This window comes from Engystomops pustulosus, chromosome 2 (assembly GCF_040894005.1).
Source record: "Engystomops pustulosus chromosome 2, aEngPut4.maternal, whole genome shotgun sequence".
In the NCBI taxonomy this organism is placed as follows: domain Eukaryota; kingdom Metazoa; phylum Chordata; class Amphibia; order Anura; family Leptodactylidae; genus Engystomops; species Engystomops pustulosus.
The window spans coordinates 235,788,923-235,810,699 of NC_092412.1; the positions used below are offsets into that span (position 1 = coordinate 235,788,923).

At 39.7% G+C, this 21,777-nt stretch overlaps 1 protein-coding gene across 2 annotated transcripts in view; it reads left to right on the top strand.

Moving 5' to 3' along the window:
• GBE1 (1,4-alpha-glucan branching enzyme 1) overlaps window positions 1-21,777 on the top strand; it is a 108,144-nt gene that overhangs the window by 82,106 nt on the left and 4,261 nt on the right. For both annotated transcript variants that reach the window (XM_072138538.1, XM_072138537.1), the window contains exons 13-16: window positions 2,109-2,280; window positions 9,105-9,289; window positions 12,346-12,474; window positions 20,875-20,994. In XM_072138538.1, the coding sequence (XP_071994639.1) occupies window positions 2,109-2,280; window positions 9,105-9,289; window positions 12,346-12,474; window positions 20,875-20,994 (606 nt within the window). The remainder of the gene's footprint in view (window positions 1-2,108; window positions 2,281-9,104; window positions 9,290-12,345; window positions 12,475-20,874; window positions 20,995-21,777) is intronic.

Below are 21,777 nucleotides of genomic sequence, written 5' to 3' on the forward strand. Positions count from 1 at the left end.
AAGGTTCAATAGGCTCCTTCCTTTATCACCCACTAAATCCAAGTAACTTAGAATACACTAAGGGCTGGTTTAATCAGCTGTAAGGCACCCGTAATAAACAAACCATATTACATATCTTACCCCGACACTAGGTCTAATAGGCAAAATTATAGATCCTTATGATGAGATTGGGCGTTTTTAACTTCATTGTAGCGGGTCAGAAAACGGGCCATTAAATTGATGCCCTCCAGACCCAACTACTGATCAGAAGCATTGGTCGGTGCTTGTTTCCACCATTCTTCTTCTTCTAATTTACAGGTTACTGCTCGGAGATACCGCTCATATTTCATGGCGGAGCAGAGTTATTCATAACTGATGAAGTTCTGTCCCGCAGTTCTTAGTTAGGAAAGATATGAAATACAGTAATATCTGTACAGGAAACATCTTAGCATGCTTACAAATATCTGTGATGTCCTTGGCCATTTAATTGCTCACCCGGGATAGGTAATTCTAAAGTAGTTGTAAGTTTTATGTTCCAAGTCCCATCCATATTTAACCGGTCCTTGGCTGTACTCCAGGTATCTGGGTCCTTGAATGAATCTCCCAAATGAAATACCTTTTCCATCCAGTTCTGGAAGTTCCTGGCTATTGTCCAGGTATTAATACTGTACATTGTTCCTATTCTATCTGCCAGCTAATATCTGGCGCTGTGCTAATTACGGGAGCCTGTGGCTTTCAGGCAATGACAATGAGCACAATGTAGAAGGAAAACTTTTTATAATTATCAAACTGCATAATGAGCCTTTTAAGTTCCGTAACCCGCCCCCCCACTCCCCAACCGAATGGACAATTAATAACAGAACGTTATGTACAATGTCCTTTGTTAGTATACCACATGCATATTTAATTAGGGATGAGCAGGTACATGGAATGAGATGAGGTTAAAGAAAAAGTAAACTTTAATAGAAGGTGTGGGCTCTCCTTGAACTAAATTTTGACAACGTATTAAAAGGATAGTCCTTCCCTTCCAGATTTATGATTTTAAAGGGGTTGGCTACGTTACTTTTTTAATGTGTGTGTGTAACCAAGTACTTAAGATGGGATACTGTGTATTTAGTGGAGTAGTGGGTGCACTTATCAAACACCAGAGTTTTATTTTGGCCCTTTAACACAATTAAGTTAAAAAAATAGTAAACAATGTTTATTTGTACTTAGCTACGATTGGTAAAATCATATCAAACCCTCAAGGAGTCCCGCCCACTTCATATTAAGAAAGCTCCGCCCACTGTGTCTAAATATATGTTTCGTGGATCAGTCTGGACACAGAACACATCAGTCTTATGTTCCAGTAGAGCCTAGGTAATGCCAGAACCCGTAGGGGTTCTTATACTCCATTTTTAGCTGACCAGACTTTTAGAACTAAGAACTGTGTCTGTCCATACATGGAAGTCCATACAGAAAAATGGCTAGATCTGTTGTTAGGGCAGGTGAGGGCTTAGCATAGGGTGTCGACCCCGACCAAAACTGTGTACACAGGCATCTCTGGGTTACGTGCAAGATAGGTTCTCAAAAAATTGTCCCTGTGATAATTGGATTTTCAAAATTTTGTGCTGTCATGGGCACAAGGATTATCAATAAAATTTCACAGTGGTCAGAGAAGTCTGTAACTAGGTAAACTGGGATCAGGAGCGCGATGGACCAGTCTTTTGGATTTACTTTCAGAGGCCGGAGTCTCTTAGTACATCTGGCATGGGGGGACAATGAAAACTGGCGTTTAGTGAATCCCCCAATTTGACATAATATGGAGTGGAGTGGCCGGACACTTACTTCTTTAATTAGTGAGGAAACCCCTATTCCCGTGATCCATGAGAGTCCCAGCAGTTGGACCTTCAGTCATATCTTGTGGATAGGTGATTACAATAAAATATGAACAAACCTTTAAAGTTCACTGAATGAGGCTGCAGTACCCTTCATGACCACTAATGCCTAGAGTTGCCTCCCACCAATGTGATAGTGATGACCTATTCTATTATTTTTATGGAAAGGAATTTGCCTGAGCTCTGATGACATTTCTCTCTGCTTTACGATCGATAAATACTCCAATATTTGTCTCTCTATTCACTTCCCAGGCGCTAGTTGGGGATAAGACATTGGCTTTCTGGTTAATGGATGCCGAGATGTACTCCAACATGAGTGTGCTGTCTCCGTTAACGCCAGTTATTGACCGTGGAATTCAACTTCATAAGATGATCCGACTGATAACTCATGCTCTTGGAGGAGAAGGATACCTCAATTTTATAGGTAGGTGAAAGAATGTGGAGTGTTATAGCGGAAACAACAAGAATATTAGAAACAATGATAACTTGTGTGACTCACTGCTTTGGATCCTCATGACAGCTATGCTGCATGGATATGGCAATCCTGGAGAAGGACCACTTTACAAATCTGGTTTTCAGTGAATTTCAATGATGCCGTTACAGAACCATTCCAATAATAATAATCTGTAGGGTTTTACATAGGGGACATATACAGGATAGATTACCGGTAGTAAAGAGAGAGTTGAAATTTCATGAAGTTAGTGAGTGTGATAGGCCTGCCTGAAGAGGTGGGTTTTAAGAGCATGTTTGAAACTTTGAAGGTTGGGTATTAGTTGTCTGAGAGTCTGGGGAAGGGCATTCCAAAATACTGGTGTAGCTCGGAAGAAGTCCTGGAGACCTGAGTGAGCGGTTCAAATTAAGATAGGGGTTAATCTAACATCACTGGCAGATATTAGGTATTTTCAACTGATCCGTCTGTTTTCATGCTTGCGGATCGTGGAAGGCATGGACGCTGGGGAACCAGCTATTTCATCCTGTGAGGGAACAAGAAAAAGTCGCAGGGAGCCAGATCAGTTGAATATGAGGGATGCAGCAGCAATTCATAAAGCAATTCATGCAGTTTGGCAGTGACAACTCCGGATGAGTGTGCTGGTGCGTTATCGTGGTGAAACGGCAACTTCTTTTTCACCAAATGCGGCGGTGTCTCCTTCAATTTTTTGTCGAAGCAGTCCAAAAACTCACTGTAGCATTGTCCAGTGATCCTTCTTCCTTTTTCTAAAAAATCCATGAGGATGACGCCGTTCGCATCCCAAAAAATCGTCGCCATGACCTTTCCAGCCGATGGGATCATTTTCACCTTCTTTGGAGCAGATTCACTGGGAGAAATCCATTTTTTTGATTGTTGCTTAGTTTGGTGAAACAACGGTGACAACTCCTTCGGAGTTCGCTTAAATTGCTCCAAACACTGCTTCGAAGTTACTGCTCTTTTTCCATCTTGGCGAAAATCGCGAAACACGTCTTATTGAAATGGCTGCCAAATCCAAAACAATCAATCAGTCTGCAATCTGTTTTGCTGTTGTTTGATCGATGGCAGGACACAATGATAACACCAACTTCCCTCAGGAACACCCTCCGTCGTCAAACACGGGTACTTATTGAACCGCCCCCGTATTATCATATAACTTTGTTGGGAAGGACAACGGGACAGTTCAGTGCAGAGAGATTGGAGCAATGCACTCCCTTGAACACTCCTGAGCCCTCCCTTTTCCATAAGGAGTCAGGACGCCATGGTCATGTATAGGACCTGCTCCGTTTTTTGCGGTACTGCCATGCTCTGTGCACCATAGGCCTTTATGGGGGACATGAGCTGGCCGCAGTTTGTGCTAACACCGTCTGTAGTTATCGGAAGCTTTATAGCATCTTGAGAGAAAGGTGCACGGGCTACAGTACTTGGAATTAAATAATCCTCGTGAACACCTAAATAAGATTTTCAAGACTTATGGGCATGTTTCTTACCATGAATCGGTTTCATACAGACTTTTAGCTTTTGCTAGTGTTTTGCCAATACAAGGGACCATGACCAATCCATTTGTAGACTAGAACAACAAGGCAACGCTAGAAAATACAAAGCATGATGTATTTAAAGTGGTGGAACAAGGCATTTCACATTTGGAAAATGAAACCATAGAGTATTTCCATTTTGTCATTATTTTCATGGAAGGACTGACCTTGAAATGTAGGACACATGTATCTAACATTATTGAAGTTGTTGTATTGCTGATGCCGAGCCCATAGCCACAGGCATTTATTTCCAGACTGCTCCGACTGCTAATTCTCAGCATTTTTTTTTTTTACCCATCGTAATTTGCATTGTCTCGTGTCGCCGTCGAGCCGTCTGAATTTTAACTATTTATTATGGGGGAAAAAAAATGATACACTGCAAATTAAACGGCACGCGGAAACACTTAATAAACTATGCCCGTACAAAGCAAAGGCAACTTGTAGCTGACGGGAAGCAGCAGGCAAAGCAAGCGTGCGCTACTTTACTGGCTTAATGTCTGCTTATCGGTAAAGGTGTATGCAGTGTTTTGCCTTCATGGTAAAAGTCGATTTTCTTACATGTAACAAAGATGAATCACTTTCTTAATCCAGTTTCCTGTTTAAAACGACTTAAAGCTTCACAAAATATGATTAGTCATCTAGCCGGCTGCTATAGCCAAAGTGCAGATTATAGATCCCTCAAGGTGAATGCTTATCCGGATGGGGTTTTCTTAAGAAAACATACAAAAAGAAAACAAAAATAGATGCTGAAGTAGTCAGAACACCATCTATGTCAGTGTAGTTTTAATAAACGTGACAAATAAATTCTAAAATTATAGGAGCGGATGGTGAGGTCATGGAATTTAAGCTTTCTCCTAATTTATACATTGTTTAAGTGACTTTTTGAAATTGTGTACCATCTAAGTCCATCATGACAAGCCAGGGACACTTACTCATAGATCCAGTCATGGTGCCAGGATCTATCATCTTCTATTTGTTATCCATGGCCTCCTTCCTTCTAAAATCAACTTTTATTGTTATGCTAATGAGTGAAGGCATTACCCAAGGCCCACTGTGCTGCAGCTTCAGACTGTACAGCTGGGTTTGCCCCTTCCCTCTGTGTTCTGAAACTTCCTCTGCTGCCACGAGATTATAGCAGGCAGAGGGAGGGGGAGTGCTGAGGCAGCAGTGGGAGGGTAAGAGACAGTGTAACGCCCCCAAAGCCTTTCTGGCTCATTAGCATCATTTTAACAGTTGATTGTAGAAGTAAGGAGGCCTTAAATAACAAATTTAAGAAGATTACCACAGTCACGTTGCCTGGAGTGAGTCCCTTGGTAATTGTGCTTGATTTTGATGGTATATTTACTTTAACTGAATGCATTGCTTTAGTTGGCTTTCTTTCTTCTTCAGACATGCACACCCTGCAGGGTTCTTAAAGTATAGAATGCATGTTCAGTCATTCCTCATAATCCATATATTTAGGCAGCTTTTCCAATAAGCAGTTGCTTGAGCAATTATTAACTTTCGATACCCTGCAAAAATGTCTAAACATAATTGTCACTCTTGTGGCCGCCTACCCGTATGTGGGTTAAAGAATGAAAACCAGGGGACAACTTTGGGTAAGACCTTTTAAAGTGAATCCTAACATTCAGTTACACATCCACTGTGTTATATACAGGCGGTCCCCGACTTACAGACGACCCGAGTTACAAACGGACCTCTCTGCCCACTGTGACCTCTGGTGAAGCTCTCTGGATGCTTATCTTTATTCCCAGGCTGCAATGATCAGCTGAAAGATGTCTGTAATGAAGCTTTATTGATAATCCTTGGTCCTATGACAACAAAACATTTTTTTAGAAATCCAAAGGTGACTGGGACAAAAAAAAAAGTCTGGAGCTACAATTATAAAATATACAGTTCCGACTTGCATACAAATTCAGCTTAAGAAGAAATCTTGTACGTAACCCGGGGACTGTAACGATAAAACATGTTCATAGGAATGACATTACCAATAAGTTACAGTATCTGGTGACGATAACAAAGGGATTCGCTCTATTAACAATAAGCAACCATTCGACAGAGAGTTTTTTGCATTTTACGTGTTGGAAAGAAGAATATCGGGCAGTTCTGCACCCTTGGAAGAACGTGGCCTGGTCTGATGAAGCACGTGGATGATCAGGTGTGTTCTAGTTGTTGACCTATGACCACACTATGTAAGGCCATTGTATGGTCATGCTAGCACTTGCCTCCATGGGCTCTTTCACACGGATGTGGTTATTCCTTCCGGTGTTTGCAGGCCGTCCTTTTCTTCTGTGAATAGGAATAAGGGCCAAGTTCTCTCTGCCTTATTCTATCATGTTTTGCTCTTTTGGGTTTGCAGTTTTAATCCTTACAAACAGTCACTACATCTAATATTTTACCTTTTTTATTATAATAAAAAGTTCATATTGTAAAACTGGTTGGTAATTGCTATGGTCTGCTGAAGATCATCTCCTACAAGAATAAATAAAGCGCTTATTTTCAGACATTTTTGTTATTCATTAGCACCCTATTGTTTTAAATCCCATTAATTGTTCTCCCCGTCTCCTTTGTCATTTTATAGTTTTAGAAGAAGCAACTTTAAAATTAATTACAGGAACACAAATCTCAGTGGTATGTCCTCGTACTTACCTCCACATTATCCATGCTTCACATGTTGCTGTTTACAGAGGAAATGTGAGGATAAAAGCCTTTGGTATTTCTCTGTGGAGTTACTTAATTATCTTTAGCATTGTTTTTAATCTATTGTTACATTGTTTATGCGCGGGGAGTGTGAGTGAAGTTAAAAATTTCCAAATTCGAGAAACTGTGATATTGTAAAAAGTTGTAAAAAAAGCTTTTGAGTTAGTTGCTGATGTAAAGTAAGTGAGTGCTACGTGATCCGGCCTACGGGAGTTACTAATAAAATAATTATTAATAATAAAACCCTTGATTAACCCTTGACCTAACTATGGCTTACCTCTGAGTCTAGATGATCATGACGGCCGTTTCCATTTTGCGCAAAATGCAATACAATTTAATCAGGGCCCGCAGCCGTTATTTCATCTGCCTGTATGACCGATCCTTTAAAAAGTAGAGCGGACCCTAGTCAGAAAACCTTTTCCTGGGTCACTCCTGCTTTAGTTTATAATGATCAGTGAGAAGCAGATACCAGACTAATGAAAATCTGCAGTCAAAAGAAGAAGTACCGTAATAGATCAAAAATGTATCTGGTTTGTGTGCGTTTAGACTTAGCCAAAATCTTGGGATTCTGTCCAAATGCATTATAGTCTACAGCTGGTACTCTACAGACTGTACCCCCCATTGTGGGGTCCGTAAAAATGATTGGATTTGTTCACAGATATTCCATGCAGTAAACCAACCGTACAACCTTACAAGTATACATTTTTTTTAACTTTGAAAACTCCTCTAAAACAAATGACTTTTACAAAAGTTTTTGGATCCACAGGATGGGGGCTAACTTGCTGATTGGTGGGGTTCTCATTGATGGGACCCCCATGGTTCACATGAACGAGGGTCCGTTGTACCCCAATGTAGCCAAGCACCATAGTCTGTAGTCTCTGTCAGAGCTATAGAGATGAATAGACCAGCCAGCGCATACGTGACCGGCTGCTCTCTTTATCTCTGAGGAGGGTACAACGGGCCCTCGTTCTCGCGTTCTCTGTAGGCCCCATCACTGAGGCCCCCTCTGATTAGCAAGTTAGCTAATTGGCTAATTTGTTCATTTGTTGTGTCGCTGAAGAACCCCTTTATGTTATAGGGAAGCTGTCAGCAGTAACCATCCTCATAAATTGCTAATAATATGATGTCATGCAGATCATGTTTGTTTCTTGGTCCTTCATGGTTGCATCATCCAGGAAATAAACTTTGAAGTGAGCTGTAGATTCAAAGTATCATTGTAAATAGGGTTAAAAGAAAAAAAAAATACCATCAAGTCCAACTAATTAATTCTACTTTATACAGTGTTAATCTGGAAGAATGCAAAAACAAAAACCCTTGCACAGCTGATGCCAATTGGTCCAAATCAGGGAAAAATTTCTTCCCAACCCCTAATAGGGCGGTCAGAATAACTTCCTTGATCAACTTATTTACAAAAAGTTTTATTCCCATAAGATGTTATATTATTGCTTTCCAGGCCCCTTTTAAACATGTTCATAATATCAGCCATTACAACATTTTAGGGTAGAGAGTTCCACAATTTTGCTGCTCATGGTTGCATAAAGTCACAGAGACCTAGATCTCAAGCTTTCCATGCCTCAAAATGCAATCCTTCATTGTAATTGACATATTTGCAATAAGTGACATCACTATAAGGCTCTCCTTGAAGTCATGATGTCAATCACAGGGGTAGAAACATTCTTGACTTAAAGGGGTCTTCTCGTCTGGGCACTCACATTCAGTTTCATTAATCCGCCATATATAAACATTTCTTCAATTGGATGGTATTCAAAAAAATGTAGTCATGTGGTCCCTTAGAAACTAGATAGCTTCCTTGGATACGGCCACCTCTGCTGGAGAGATTGCACAAAAAACCAAAAAGTTTTTGTGTATAAAATGTCCGTTAGTTACGGTTTGTCCCACAGCCGTCCAGTGGTAATGATCCCTGAATCCTGGTGGTCCGGCAGGGCTCAATAGCGCATCTCTGGCCACCGCTGCCAGAGGGTGACGTGGTCGTATCCGGGGAAGCTATCTGGTTTCTAAGGAACAACATGGCTACAATTATGAGAAATTATCTTCACACAGGAAAATTTTTTTGAATAACATCCAAATGAAGAAATGTTTTCATATGGCAAATGAATTTAATTAAATGTAAATCCCCAGATGGGAATACCCCTTTAAGTAAATCCTCCACCTCCATAGCTTTATAGATCGAGTTTACACATGTCTTCAACATTGATTTTCTGGGTGATGCCGGCACTGGGGGCCATGAAAGAAACGTCATCTTAAAGGTGTTACACTGGTTGACTATGTATTATTTGGTCATGTTCTGCTGACAGGTTCCCTTTAAAGGAAAAATCCTGGATGTTTTCATTAAACTATGGCTGCCTTTCTCTTGAACGTAAACCAGCTGCAATGCCAAAAAATTACCCATATACCATGAGGAAAAATGTACTCTTCATGTGATTTTTGACAACCCCTTTTAAAAAAAATTGTAATATTTTTGTAATATCTCAATGTTTCATATTGTTTATACATTACTATATATGCTCTATGTGTTTTTCCATGTAGGTAATGAATTCGGCCATCCAGAATGGTTGGATTTCCCAAGAAAAGGGAATAATGAAAGTTATCACTATGCCAGGAGACAGTTTCATCTGGTTGATGATCAGCTTTTGCGCTATCGCTTTCTTTATGCCTTTGACCGAGACATGAACAGATTAGAGGAAAAATTTGGCTGGCTGTCATCACCTCCGGTAAGCGCTGCACGAAAAAAAAATCTCATTTAACATGCTTAATTTCCTTTTTATGCACCTTTTTTATCACTGCCTCATTGCATGAACGTATACTTATCATTCTCTACCTTGATTTATTGGATGTGTGGATATTAAGTTGGTGATGCCCTCGATCTCTTCTCTTTAGGATTATATAGATCCTAGCAAACCAAAGTGTGTAGGAAGCTTGGCTGCTTATTGAAATGTCAATGTAAATACTCTTTTAATTGAAGCCGGCAATGATAACCCTATAGAAAAGAGGCAAGCACGTATTAATAATCTCAGGCACAAAGTCAAGTTGTCAAAGAAAATAACATATAGAATGGAATAATAGCATAAATGATATGAGAATTCATTAAAATAATATATATTTGGTCTAAGGACACAATATGTATTAAGATTACCGTATATACTCTAGTATATGCCGACTGAGTATAAGCCTGAGTACCTAATTTTACCACCAAAAACTGGGAAAACCTATTGACTTGAGTATAAGCCGAGGGTGGGAAATGCATTGGTCACAGCCTCCCAGTATACAGCCAGCCAGCCTCCCAGTATACAGCCAGCCAGCCTCCCAGTATACAGCCAGCCAGCCCCCTGTAGTATACAGCCAGCCCCCTGTAGTATACAGCCAGCCCCCTGTAGTATACAGCCAGCCCCCTGTAGTATACAGCCAGCCCCCTGTAGTATACAGCCAGCCCCCTGTAGTATACAGCCAGCCCCCTGTAGTATACAGCCAGCCCCCTGTAGTATACAGCCAGCCCCCTGTAGTATACAGCCAGCCCCCTGTAGTATACAGCTTCCAAGCCAACCCCTGTAGTATGTAGCTTCCAAGCCAACCCCTGTAGTATGTAGCTTCCAAGCCAACCCCTGTAGTATGTAGCTTCCAAGCCAACCCCTGTAGTATGTAGCTTCCAAGCCAACCCCTGTAGTATGTAGCTTCCAAGCCAGCCCCCTGTAGTATATAGTTTCCAGCCAGCCCCCTGTAGTATACAACCAGCCAGCCCCCTGTAATATGTAGCTTCCAAGCCAGCCCCCTGTAGTATATATTGCCTGCCAGCCAAAAATAAACACCATTCTGATGCCCCAGGCAGCTCCTCTTCTATATTTATGTGTGCAGCAGGTCTGCGATAGCTCTTTGGGCGGCGCCTCTTCTTTCTTCATGCCAGCTGCAGGTCCGCAACTACTCCGTGCGCTTGGCCATATAACTATGATGTCATTAATAGCCATAATGCAATATAGTGATAACAATGATGGTAATAGCAAGACAACAAAATAATTTTTCAATTTCAATTGACCTGTAATGTCCATCTCTTGCTTGGTTTACTGTGTATCGGGGATCTTTTGTTGGGGGTACCAATTGTCACACCCATACTGAAGACACATTAATGACCAGTCTTGTGGCTTTGCTGCTGAAAGGAGATGGAAGAGGAAAAATAAACAATTTTTTTCTTGTCTGTCAAATTTTTCACAAAGATGTCTACAATCATTGACCGGTCACTTTGTGCATTAGCTTTGTGGCTCCTGCAGGTTGGCCACAAGGGCTGGCAACGGTCTTTGTACTCATAGGAGGGGGTTGCTTTGATACTGTATAACATTTCACCACCAGGCTTGACAGAAGACATCAAATGCTCCCCCGTCATATTTTTTTTCTTTTTTGCATATGTTCTCTGCTTTCATCCATACATGTTTAAATTAGAGGATTTCATCCTTTATACTTTTATGGATATATACTTTTTTCTTTACACATTTACAATATGAACTTGTTAGCTTCCAGTTTTATTCTTTTAAAGTGCTTGTAAGACCAACATCCTGGAGTCCTCTCTTTACACTTGCAGGTATTGGGCTTGTACATTTGAGGAAAGCTGTTGACTTAGAACCTGTCGGGAAACCCTTGCCGAGTGTAATTTTGATTTTCTTATTGTGAAGTTGTGCATACAAGCTTTCTGTCTCCTCTTCTATTCTGCTCAGATCCTGCCTGACCTCTTCTCTCGCTCTGTAGTGGAGCACTTTCTGAGAAATCCGATACTTCTTAGAAATCTGACACATGGAATAGCCTACAAAACAATGCACTGATACTACGCTTGAGAGATTTCTCACAGTAGATTTTTTTAAAAATTTTAAAAATGTTTAGACCCTACAGCAAACCTTCACTACATCTTGGACATATGCAGGAAAATATTTTCCCTCACTTAAATACCTGGCTATTGCCTCACGAGCCTTTTAATATAAATGTAGCGTTGGACGGTGCCGTATAACGTTCCATCGACAGGGTTGGGCGGTTATCTGCGGTAATCGGTCACTAAATGCTCTTAAAAAAGTAACTATATTGTGTTTCCAAATGCAGAAGACACTGTTACTATTGTCAGCCCTTAAAAGGGGTTTTCAAATTTTAAACTTCCAATAGGACATTCAACGATGAGTTCACCGATCCTTCTCCTGTGACCACTGATTTGCCTCAGTAGTCACATGACCATCTGTACTTCCGGCTTGGCTGGCAATGCAAACAGTGACAGTGAGCCACTGGTACAGGTAGTTTATAACTTTTTAGCTTTTTTTTATTTTTGTTTTCGCTCCACCTCCTTACCCCTGCCCCAGACCCTAATATCCTGTTTAAATATGGACATTATTTTATTTAAAATAACCCACCACCTAGCTGGTTTTCTTGTTCCATGCAGTGGCAGCCCTCCTTCTTTTGACCCTTGATCTTTATAGAACCAAGCAGAGTGTGTCTTATGATTGGACCATACCACCAGTATGATTGGAGGGTGGCTTGAGCGGGGCGGTATATCGGAGCAGCAACAACAGTTCTATTTCCTGTATAGTGGTCAGTGTCAGGAACTGCAGGAGAACCATTTTAATCAATACGAGACCACTAAGTACAGTTTTTTGCATATACCCCTGAGCTATTGCAAAATTGAAAATCATGAGTCACAAATTTTTTATTTTTTTTTCTTATTCCGAAGCTGTCACATTTACAAGGCTCTGGGCTTTATGTTTTACATTGATGTAATGATTTATTCTTTCTTCTCTCTTAGGCCTATGTCAGTACAAAGCATGAAGGTGACAAAATTATCGTGTTTGAGCGGGCAAATGTTCTTTTCATCTTTAATTTCCATCCTTACAAGAGCTTCACTGGATACAGAATAGGAGTAAATACACCTGGAAAATATCCTTTTTAGACGGTGGTTTTCATGACTTGAAGATCAAAGGAAACTAAGCATCTTTACCTATAAGAATTGATGCTACAGCCATAACTAAAATGCAGATGGGTTCAGAGAAATGTGTCCATGCGTTTAGACATGCACCCTAATAATTATAGAAGTGCCGAAAGATGAGATATTCTTCATGGCCTCTTTACCATCTTGTCCTAAAGCCCTGGTTGGGCGATGGCTATGTAAATTGATTGGCACGTTAGTGGGTTGCTGCACCAATACAACTCTTCGCTATGTGTTCCATGCAGGGCATGTGCCCACACTGGGCATACCTGGGCAAGTGAAGGGACCTAGAGCTGCTGGAGAGGCCCACATAAGGCTGTACATAAGGAATCCATAGGGGTGAGGGGGCATTCTATAAAATAACCATGAGTGGGATGTTTGGTATGATAAACTAAGGAATATTTTAGGGAACTATTTACATTTCTTAATTTTTAATCCCACCACCTGAGTTCACTGCAATAGGGCTCACTGAGGCTCTGTCACCCAGGGGCCTACTAAAATCTATAGCCGACCCTGGCTCCATGGCTATTTGATCTCCCCCATACAGAATCTTGCTAGTAGAATCAGCAAACTCACATAGGCCAAACCTGAATTGAATTGACTTTAATGGGTTATCTACCTTCCCAATAAAAAATACAAAAAGAGCAGAATTGGAGCCGGTTCAGTTTATATTTCTGTTACGCTCTTGATTTTAATGTATCCATTGACTTCTATAGCTTTACACTTTCATCATTTATGTGGAAATAACACTGTATTCAGGGCTATAATTTGTTAAAAATAACTGTGGAATCTTAATAGTAGAGGGTTTCTTTTGTTTTGTCTTTTTGTTTTTGTCCCAAGTCATGTCATCTCTGGCTCTTTCAGTTCATTTACCTATTACATTTTTTTAGAACTTAATGGGTAAGATTTAACTTTAAAGAATTATATTTCATATCCTTCCTGTTAGGGCTGTTAGATTAGTGTTTGTGACAGAGAACCTTAAGACTTTACCAGGAACTTATTGGCTTTTTGTAGGTTTTTTTTTTTTTTTTTGTAGGTTTTGTGTGACTCAACACTTTAAAACTATTGGAAGTATAACCCTTGCTTCCTGTTTCAAGGGCTGAAGACTGAGAAGGAAATAATTCATATCAGCAGGTTTAGCATAGAGCCACCAAAATGAATGTATATAGACAAGATGGTAGAAGATAGGATTGGGCATTTTGAGTTATATCATCCTGCATACTATATACCAGAGACACTCCCCGTTAAAAATACATGTATGTGTAGCTAAACAAAACATTTGTTCAGTGAAACCTTAGATTACAGGTAACTTTGCAAGCATTTTGCAAGGCATTGCATTTCACAAAATTCGTAACTCTGTTTACAAGCATTATGTGAGCCCTCCCCTCCCTCTACTGTATTTCACCTCCATCTCTTACAAAATTATATAAAACCAAATTGAAAAAAGTAGAAGAAATATAGGGTTCTAAATGTTGTACTACACATGCATAAATATTTTTGGGGCGTGGAATGAAATTCCAACTTTTCAATGATTTCCTATGGGAAAACTTACTTTGATATATGAGCGATTTGGATTACGTGCATTAACTTTACTTGTACTCCAAGGTATTCGGTCATTGTGGAACCAATTGTCTGGATTTTCATGGTTTCCTATGGGAAAACTTGCTTTGATTTACAAGCAGTTAAGATTATAAGAATGTTCCCATTATCCAAAGTTCCACTGTATGTTCATGAAGCAGTGGCAAGATTATACATGTCCCAAGCAGTAACTTGACTTTGAATGGATTCTATGAATTAAATTCAATGGTATTTTATGCCTTTTAATGTTAACACTTGCTCCACCTGTAGCCGTCCGCTTAATGCATGTTTCCCATACACCTTTAACAGTTGGCAGCCAAACGCTGATCTAAACCCATGTTAATGATGTAATAATGGAGGTTAAAAGTGGCAGTGAAGGATACAAGAGTTTTTGTTACAAAGTGATTTCTAGGTCATAGATCCAATAACTCTGTAGACGTTTGATCTTCGAACGCTTCATCGCACTGAATTAAAAACAAAAAAGATTATACCTGCCCAATTACCTTCATTTCTGAGCAAAACCGACTTCTGATACTGAATTTTAAGTTGCCAAATTTAGGTTATTCACTCTACCCCCAAGGCCATTTTTATTCTCATTTATTTTCAATTTGTGAACGCACGCACTGGTTCATATACCGTCAATTAGCCAGGAGATGTAAAATCATACAGTACTTTGATGCAAATGAAAGCTATTTGCGTGATGTAAATGAATGCTAACATACTGTATGAAAGATTAAGTAGCCAAACTTATTACCCGCAACTTAAGGTGTGTAGATCAGATGGCACTGGCGGGTGGACATTAAAATGGAAATGCAGTCCTCCTTGACATTTTTCAACTTAAGGCCTGGATCTTCTAATGAGATTAGAAGGTCATTGAGTCAGTCACTGGTAGGTAATGGTTGAGTATAAAGACATCATGTAATATAGTTGGTCAACCATAGACTGCAATGAAGCCTATTAGTATAGCTGCTAATGGACATAATGGCAGGAAGACTTCATGGATTAGCATCTATGTTTTTTTTAATTAATATTTTTACTCAATTCCCTTAAAACGGTAATGTTACAATTTAATTTTAGGTGAAGCAGTCCTCACTATAGGATTCTGGTTTGAGAAAGTCAAATCAAGATTTTGCAACATTTTGAACCGCTCTCTTTAGTTTTCAAAGTGGGTGGGAAATTCCACCCAATACAGTATATTTTAAAGGGAACCTGTTGGCACTATACTGGTAGTGGTTTATTAGGTCAATTGCTGCTAAGTAGCTGAACGCCTTCCAGATCATGTTTCTTTCATGGTTCAGTGTGGCGGCATCATCCAGAAAATCAATTTTGAAGTGAGATGTAAACTGGTTGGGCAAAGTCAAGGAGGCAGAGATTTTAACACTAAAGTCAAGCTCTTCCTCTTCACTGTAACTGAGGGTTCTGCATCCAAAGACATCACTAACCAGATCTCCTGAAGTCTGATGCAATCAGAGGTGGAAGCATTCAGAGCTCCACATCTTGACTTCAGTGTTAAACTCTCCTCCTCCTTGACTTTATACAACCAATTTACATCCTTCAAAGTTGATTTTCTAGTTGATGCCATCACTCTGGACCATGAAAGAAACAAAAATAGAAAAAAATGGAAGGTTTTAGGTTGTTTGACAACATACTGTGTGAGAGATATATTTCTCACGCAATTTTGTCCAACCGGACGCCATCTTGTCTTAGCCAGGGGTCATGTTGTGTAATCTGTTTGCTTGTTTGCCTGCTTCTCCTTGAGTCTTGTCAGAGATAGTTGTCCTTCAGACAGTTTTTTTTCTCCTTATCTTATTTTGGTTACTAAGGAGCCATTCTCAGTACATTTTGTAGCTGGTATAATATAAACATTCTGGGCCACATTTATCACTTGTTTTTTCTGTTGTTTTTGCGCCTTTTCGTTTAGGCGCACCGTTTTTGCGCCCGTTTTGCGATTAAACGTCAAATTAGCCGCGCAGCTAAAATAACCACCTTTCAATTCCAGATGTTTTGCTGCGCCTAATGATATTCATCACGTGCGACTTTTGCATTTAGGCGCAAAAACGGGCGCAAAAACACTCCAGCTCGAAGGTGGCGTTATCTGAGAAGAAAGCACTGAGCCCCTTTGCAGAAGAGCTCATTTCTAGCAGCAGAGCTCAGACAGACACTAGGACAGATAATAGATACATTAGATACATTACAGACAGGAGCTGCAGACTCTATTTACAGTTCATCACCTTCTATTTACAAAATATTCTGCAAAACGCTGAGCTCACAGTAAGAGCAAGAGAAGTTTGCACAAGTTTGCAGAAGCTTGCAGATACTACAAACAAGTGTCCCCCATGTAATTCTGCACAGTATCACCAGTGTGTCTGAGGGGGATATTGTGCAGAATTACAGGGGTGCAGCAGGAGACCAGCATTGGGGGATCCCCTCCAGGAGAAGCCCCTGCTGAGGAGGTCACTGGGTGCTGGGTGTCACACACCTGGGTGCTGCTGTGAGTGTTATCTTCATTCTGGGATGTGGGAGAAGCAGAGAGGAGCTTGTAGCAGGATCACATGTAAGTGTCCGAATCTAACATTGCGCCTAAACTGCGCCTAAACTGTTTTAAAGTAAAGTGATTAATAAGAGGCAGGAAATTAACTTATCACAGATGGTTGTAGCTTGTGATAAATCTGGCAAAACAGTGCGCCCGAATTTAGGCGCAACTACTACACTTAGGCGCACAAAAGTGATAAATGTGGCCCTCTGTTTATATGAGAACAAGGCCTCTGGAAGAAACAGTGCATAGTTCATCAACATTTTAGGAGAATGTCTTCAAGGGGATATTTTGATGTTTCAGCTGGCCTATAGCATTGCAGTATTTTATCACCTTTTAACGTCCCTATGCAGATCATTTTCTGCTTTTTATATATGTGGCTGCGCGCTAATAAACATTGTGAGTTAGCATTTTCTAAGAGACTGGAGTGTGTATATTGGTTTCTGCTCTCATCCCGGAAGCCATTTTGGTTATAGCAGTTAATCTGGAAGTCACCTTACAACTGAGAAGGGTTGTTTGAGCCCTAGATAAAGATCTTTAACATACTGGTAGTGGTATATTGGGCCAATTGCTGATGACAGGGTACCTTTAATTATTTAATGTTGTGTGCACTTGAAAGAGTGGTTTTCTTTGATACCCAATTATTTTGAGAAGCATATACCCATTTAGGATACCCCTGCTCCCAATAGGACTGGAATAGTGATATGCATTGAGTTACTTTATGGGTGTCCATGGTTTTGGCATTTGTAGTCTTTAGAAGTAAAACCACTCTTTTGAAGTTAGAGGTAAGCTTATCATCAAAGGTTCATGTCATAGAAGCTTCATATGAATTTCTCAAAATATTCAGTTTGGGTCTGTAATGATTGCTGCTCCAGTTGTCCGAGAGTTGGGTATAAAACACCTTTAGTTTTCTAAAACTCAAATTTTCCATGAAAGGCTCCTATCTTTTTTGTCTAGATTTTTACATTTTCCCTTGGCCAACCCTGGGGTGAATGACAGTAGCTAGACTCCAAAGGAGTCTTCCAAAGTGAAGCAGAAGAGATTCAGATGAATTTGTTGCCTTATCTGTGGACCAACAAATAGATTCACACCCTCTATTTGTAGAAAATCGCTGCACTTATAGAAGGAGGATTTGCCTTTTCTTGCCTTTTATGTTTGCTCTAACGCTCTAGACACTTCTGTAACATGGGAGGTTATTCCATGATAACATGGTGAATGTTTGATTGGTAGGTGATGACCTTTCAGAACTACTCAAATGTGCACAATGAAGGCAATAGACATCCCATGAGTGACCTCCCATTATATCCTAAGACACTTTATTCTCATGGAGTAGCTCCGCCTGGTAATTTACCCCTCCCATTTTCTCGAATTGTATTGAATGTAACATGCTACAGTACAAAGCACAATAAGAATAAATGCATAAGCTGCCTTACTTGTGTAAAATATAAATGTTCTCCAAAACGCTTTCTCAATTCTCCCAGAGGTTAGACCCATCTTGAGGTAATACCATCTATTTTAAGGTAATTTAAACAAGGGGATACTATCACAATTGTTTTTTTTTTTTTTTATAGCTTGCTTTTCTAAAGTACTTGTATAACCTGAATGAGTTCCTTTCAAGACCTTGGAGTCCCCCACTTAAAGTACTTACCACGCTTTACAGGCACTTTTCAGGCACCTGACATAGGATTTCTGTTGTGCGTTCCCATAATTGCATCAGATTGCTAACTCTCAAAAGATTTGTTCTTGTGTACGGCACAAAGGAGATTCATAAATGGAGAAGTTGACAGCCATTAAGACATTTGATGTCCTCAAATGTTGACTTTGCTTCTTGAACATTCCAGATCGGGTGATCTGTAAACATTGCTAACTTGCATCTTGATAAGAGAAGCCTCCTTTTTGTAATTTTTTTTTTATAAATGCACAGAAAAACTATTTTACACATTTTACAATTTGAGGTGAGCTTTATCATACTTGACGTGCAGGAGGCATAGAGGGAAAATAGTCACAATTCTGGCCATGGACCAGGAATTGCAACTATTTGAGGGCTTCTAAAGCAAAAAACCATTAGCACTGATGTATCATCTGAAACTACCTTAGCTACTCTGCCTACATGCAGTTTAAGGCAGTCTAAAACACACCTCCTCTTATCATTGGTTTAGTATACTGCTTGTTCCCTGCCCCTTTTCTTCTCCCTTCTCAGATAGGCTCCTTTACGTAATACAATTTTAACATACAAGTCAAAGTCACTGTAAGAAGAGTTTATTATACAGTAAGTGCTTAATAATAATGTAGCTCTAGATCAAAATATAACAATCCTAAAACTGTAGGACATCTTTATTAATGTAACTAAAAAAAATAGTTTAGAGAAAAGTCCACACATAATGACTAACCTTTCAAGGGAAAAGTGTAGGGTACAAGCCTGATCCTTAATGCCTGTAATTTTAAAATTCATATAATATCAGTATTGTGTGTAGAACCTACAATAGCTTGTACATTACTTACATAAATAATAGGCATTGCTTTCCTCTGATGCAAGGTTATTAAAGGTAACCATAACCTGCATCAGAAAGGATTGTCTCGGGTTCATGAAGTCAGTTTATAAATTCACTCCCTAAACACAGAATACAATGTATACAATATATGTGTAGAGGTGAGGGCGGTGTAGCATTCCTACCTTTATACCTCAGTACACTATGTGCTTTTGTTACTGTCTTCTGTGCTCTTAGTAAAGCAAGGTCATCCTATTACTACTGAGCGGAGCCCCGGTGCATCTCTCAGCATATACAAAAAAACTTTCAAGTTTTAGTTTATTTTTTAGAAAGTAAATAGCATTTTAAGTAGACCACTTAATAACGTCCATAAACGTTAAACTATTCTGGATAGTCTACGCTTCTCATTTTAATTGAGTTAAAATGCCAATTGATCTGTTTATTATCATTTATGCGTTGGATTATTGTGCAGTTTTATGTCTCATTATGCATTCATGGCAGATTCTATACATCACTTTGTTTTGGGTATTTATATGTGAAATCTCCGTATAGGCAAAGTCGTTTAATAAGTAATTAACCTCATAGATAACGCTGCGCTTACAGATACACGATTGTTTGGGAAGAGTCGTTTTATTTCGTCTATACAGTAAATCGGACTGCATTGAAGACGTAATAAACTGTGTAAGCCTAATGAAACTGAGAAACAAGAAATCTTCCTTTTATGGGAGTCGTGCTGATGCCTTTAACACGTTTTTGTTGACTCAATTTAGATGATTGTCGATACTGAACAATGGTTCAGGAATAATAAACTGACCCATCGAGAAATCGGCACAACTAGTTTTAGAAATGCCATTAATTGGGTCAACAGTAAAGTGGATGGTTTGGGGCAGATACGCTACGAGTGTACTGTAGGACGTAATCCATTGAAAATTCTGCATCCGTTTTTTTTTTGTGTTTTTTTTAAACAAATTAAAAATGGACTTCACATGCATTGCAAAATAAAGACTCTTCTTTTAGAAGAGTTTACATACAGGCTCTCCAGCACTCCAATAGACAGTGAATGGAGGGAAAAGACATACAGGCAGTCCCCTACTTAAGGACACCCGACTTACAGACAACCCATAGTTACAGACCTTTGACCTCTAGTGAAGCTCTATGGATGCTTTACTATGGTCCCATGATGCAATAATCAGCTGTAAGGTGTCTGTAATGAAGCTTTATTGATAATCCTTGGTCCCATTACAGCAAAAAAATGTTTAAACTCCAATTGTCCCTGGGAACATTTTTTTTTGTCTGGATCTACAATTCTAAAATATACAGTTTCGACTTGCATACAAATTCAACTTGAGAACAAACCTCGGGACCCTATCTTGTATATAACCCGGGGACTGCCTGTATGCCCGAACTGCCTCTCCTTTAATTACTGAAAATGGGACCACGTTGTTAGGCAGGAACCATTGGTAGTGGTCCCAGCAGACATACCCCTACTGAATGAATTGTTATTCTGTGGATAGGGTATAACAATAAAACCTGTTAAAAAATAATTATAGAAGGTGTCCTTTTATCATGCATTATTATTTGTGTTTTACGTGTTCCTCAACTACCATCTCTATAGTGCATACAAGTCTATGGGACTTTACCTTTGAAAATGTTTTGGTAGTTTATATCAGTTTTTTTTTTTTTTTTTTTTTCATGTGTGTTATATCTGAATGCACAGTGTACAAGTATTTTTCTTAATGCCTTGATTCTAAGTATATGATAGCGCTGGATACAGATTGTGAAGCCTATGGAGGACATCAAAGGATTAATGACAGGACAGAATTCTTCACGGAAAATCTTTCCTATAACGACCGACAGTATTCACTCTTGGTAAGTATTTTGGTTTGACAGACTGTGAAATGGGTACAAAGACAACATTCATATGGGACTCAAAGATCTGCAGAGGGCTTTATCACCTACTGACCATATTCCAATCAACAAGTTATCCCCATCCACAGCATAGTGAATAGCATGTTGGAGCCCATACATTGAGTGAATGGGGGTCTGTTGTACCCCAATGAAAGGAGTGGCCGGCTGAGCATGCTTGCTGCCTCAGTCAATAACATTGACAGAAGTAGCCAAGTACTGCGCTCACTATTTCCACCAGTAGAAATGGATAGAGCAGCTGTCCAAATGTACAACCATCTGATCTTTAAATTTTGGAGGTTAAATGGGCTGGCATTCTTGTGATCCACAGGATAGGAAATTGAACAGTAATTGGGGGGCAGTCGGAATTCTAGTACCCCCACGATGAGAACAAGGAGTGCTGTGCTTGCCTATCTATGCCACTCGGTCAGAGAGGCGTGCATGTCCTGTCGCTCCATCAACTAGTCAGAAAGATACTTCACTACTCTAAATCACGGGGGTCCCGTTCTCTTGATCGGTGGGCTCCTAATAGTCAGATCCTCACAATCGGCTTGTTATCCCTATCAAAACTTGGAACATCCCCTTTAAATGTAATATTTTTGGTATTGCTTTATGTATCATAACAATTTTTTTGAGATGTGAGACTTTAATTGTAAGAGTTCAATGAATTACTTTTTTGTACTTTTTAGAATTGGACAACAACTGACTTAAAATGTGAACAAATATGCTGTGAACCTGTGACATAGA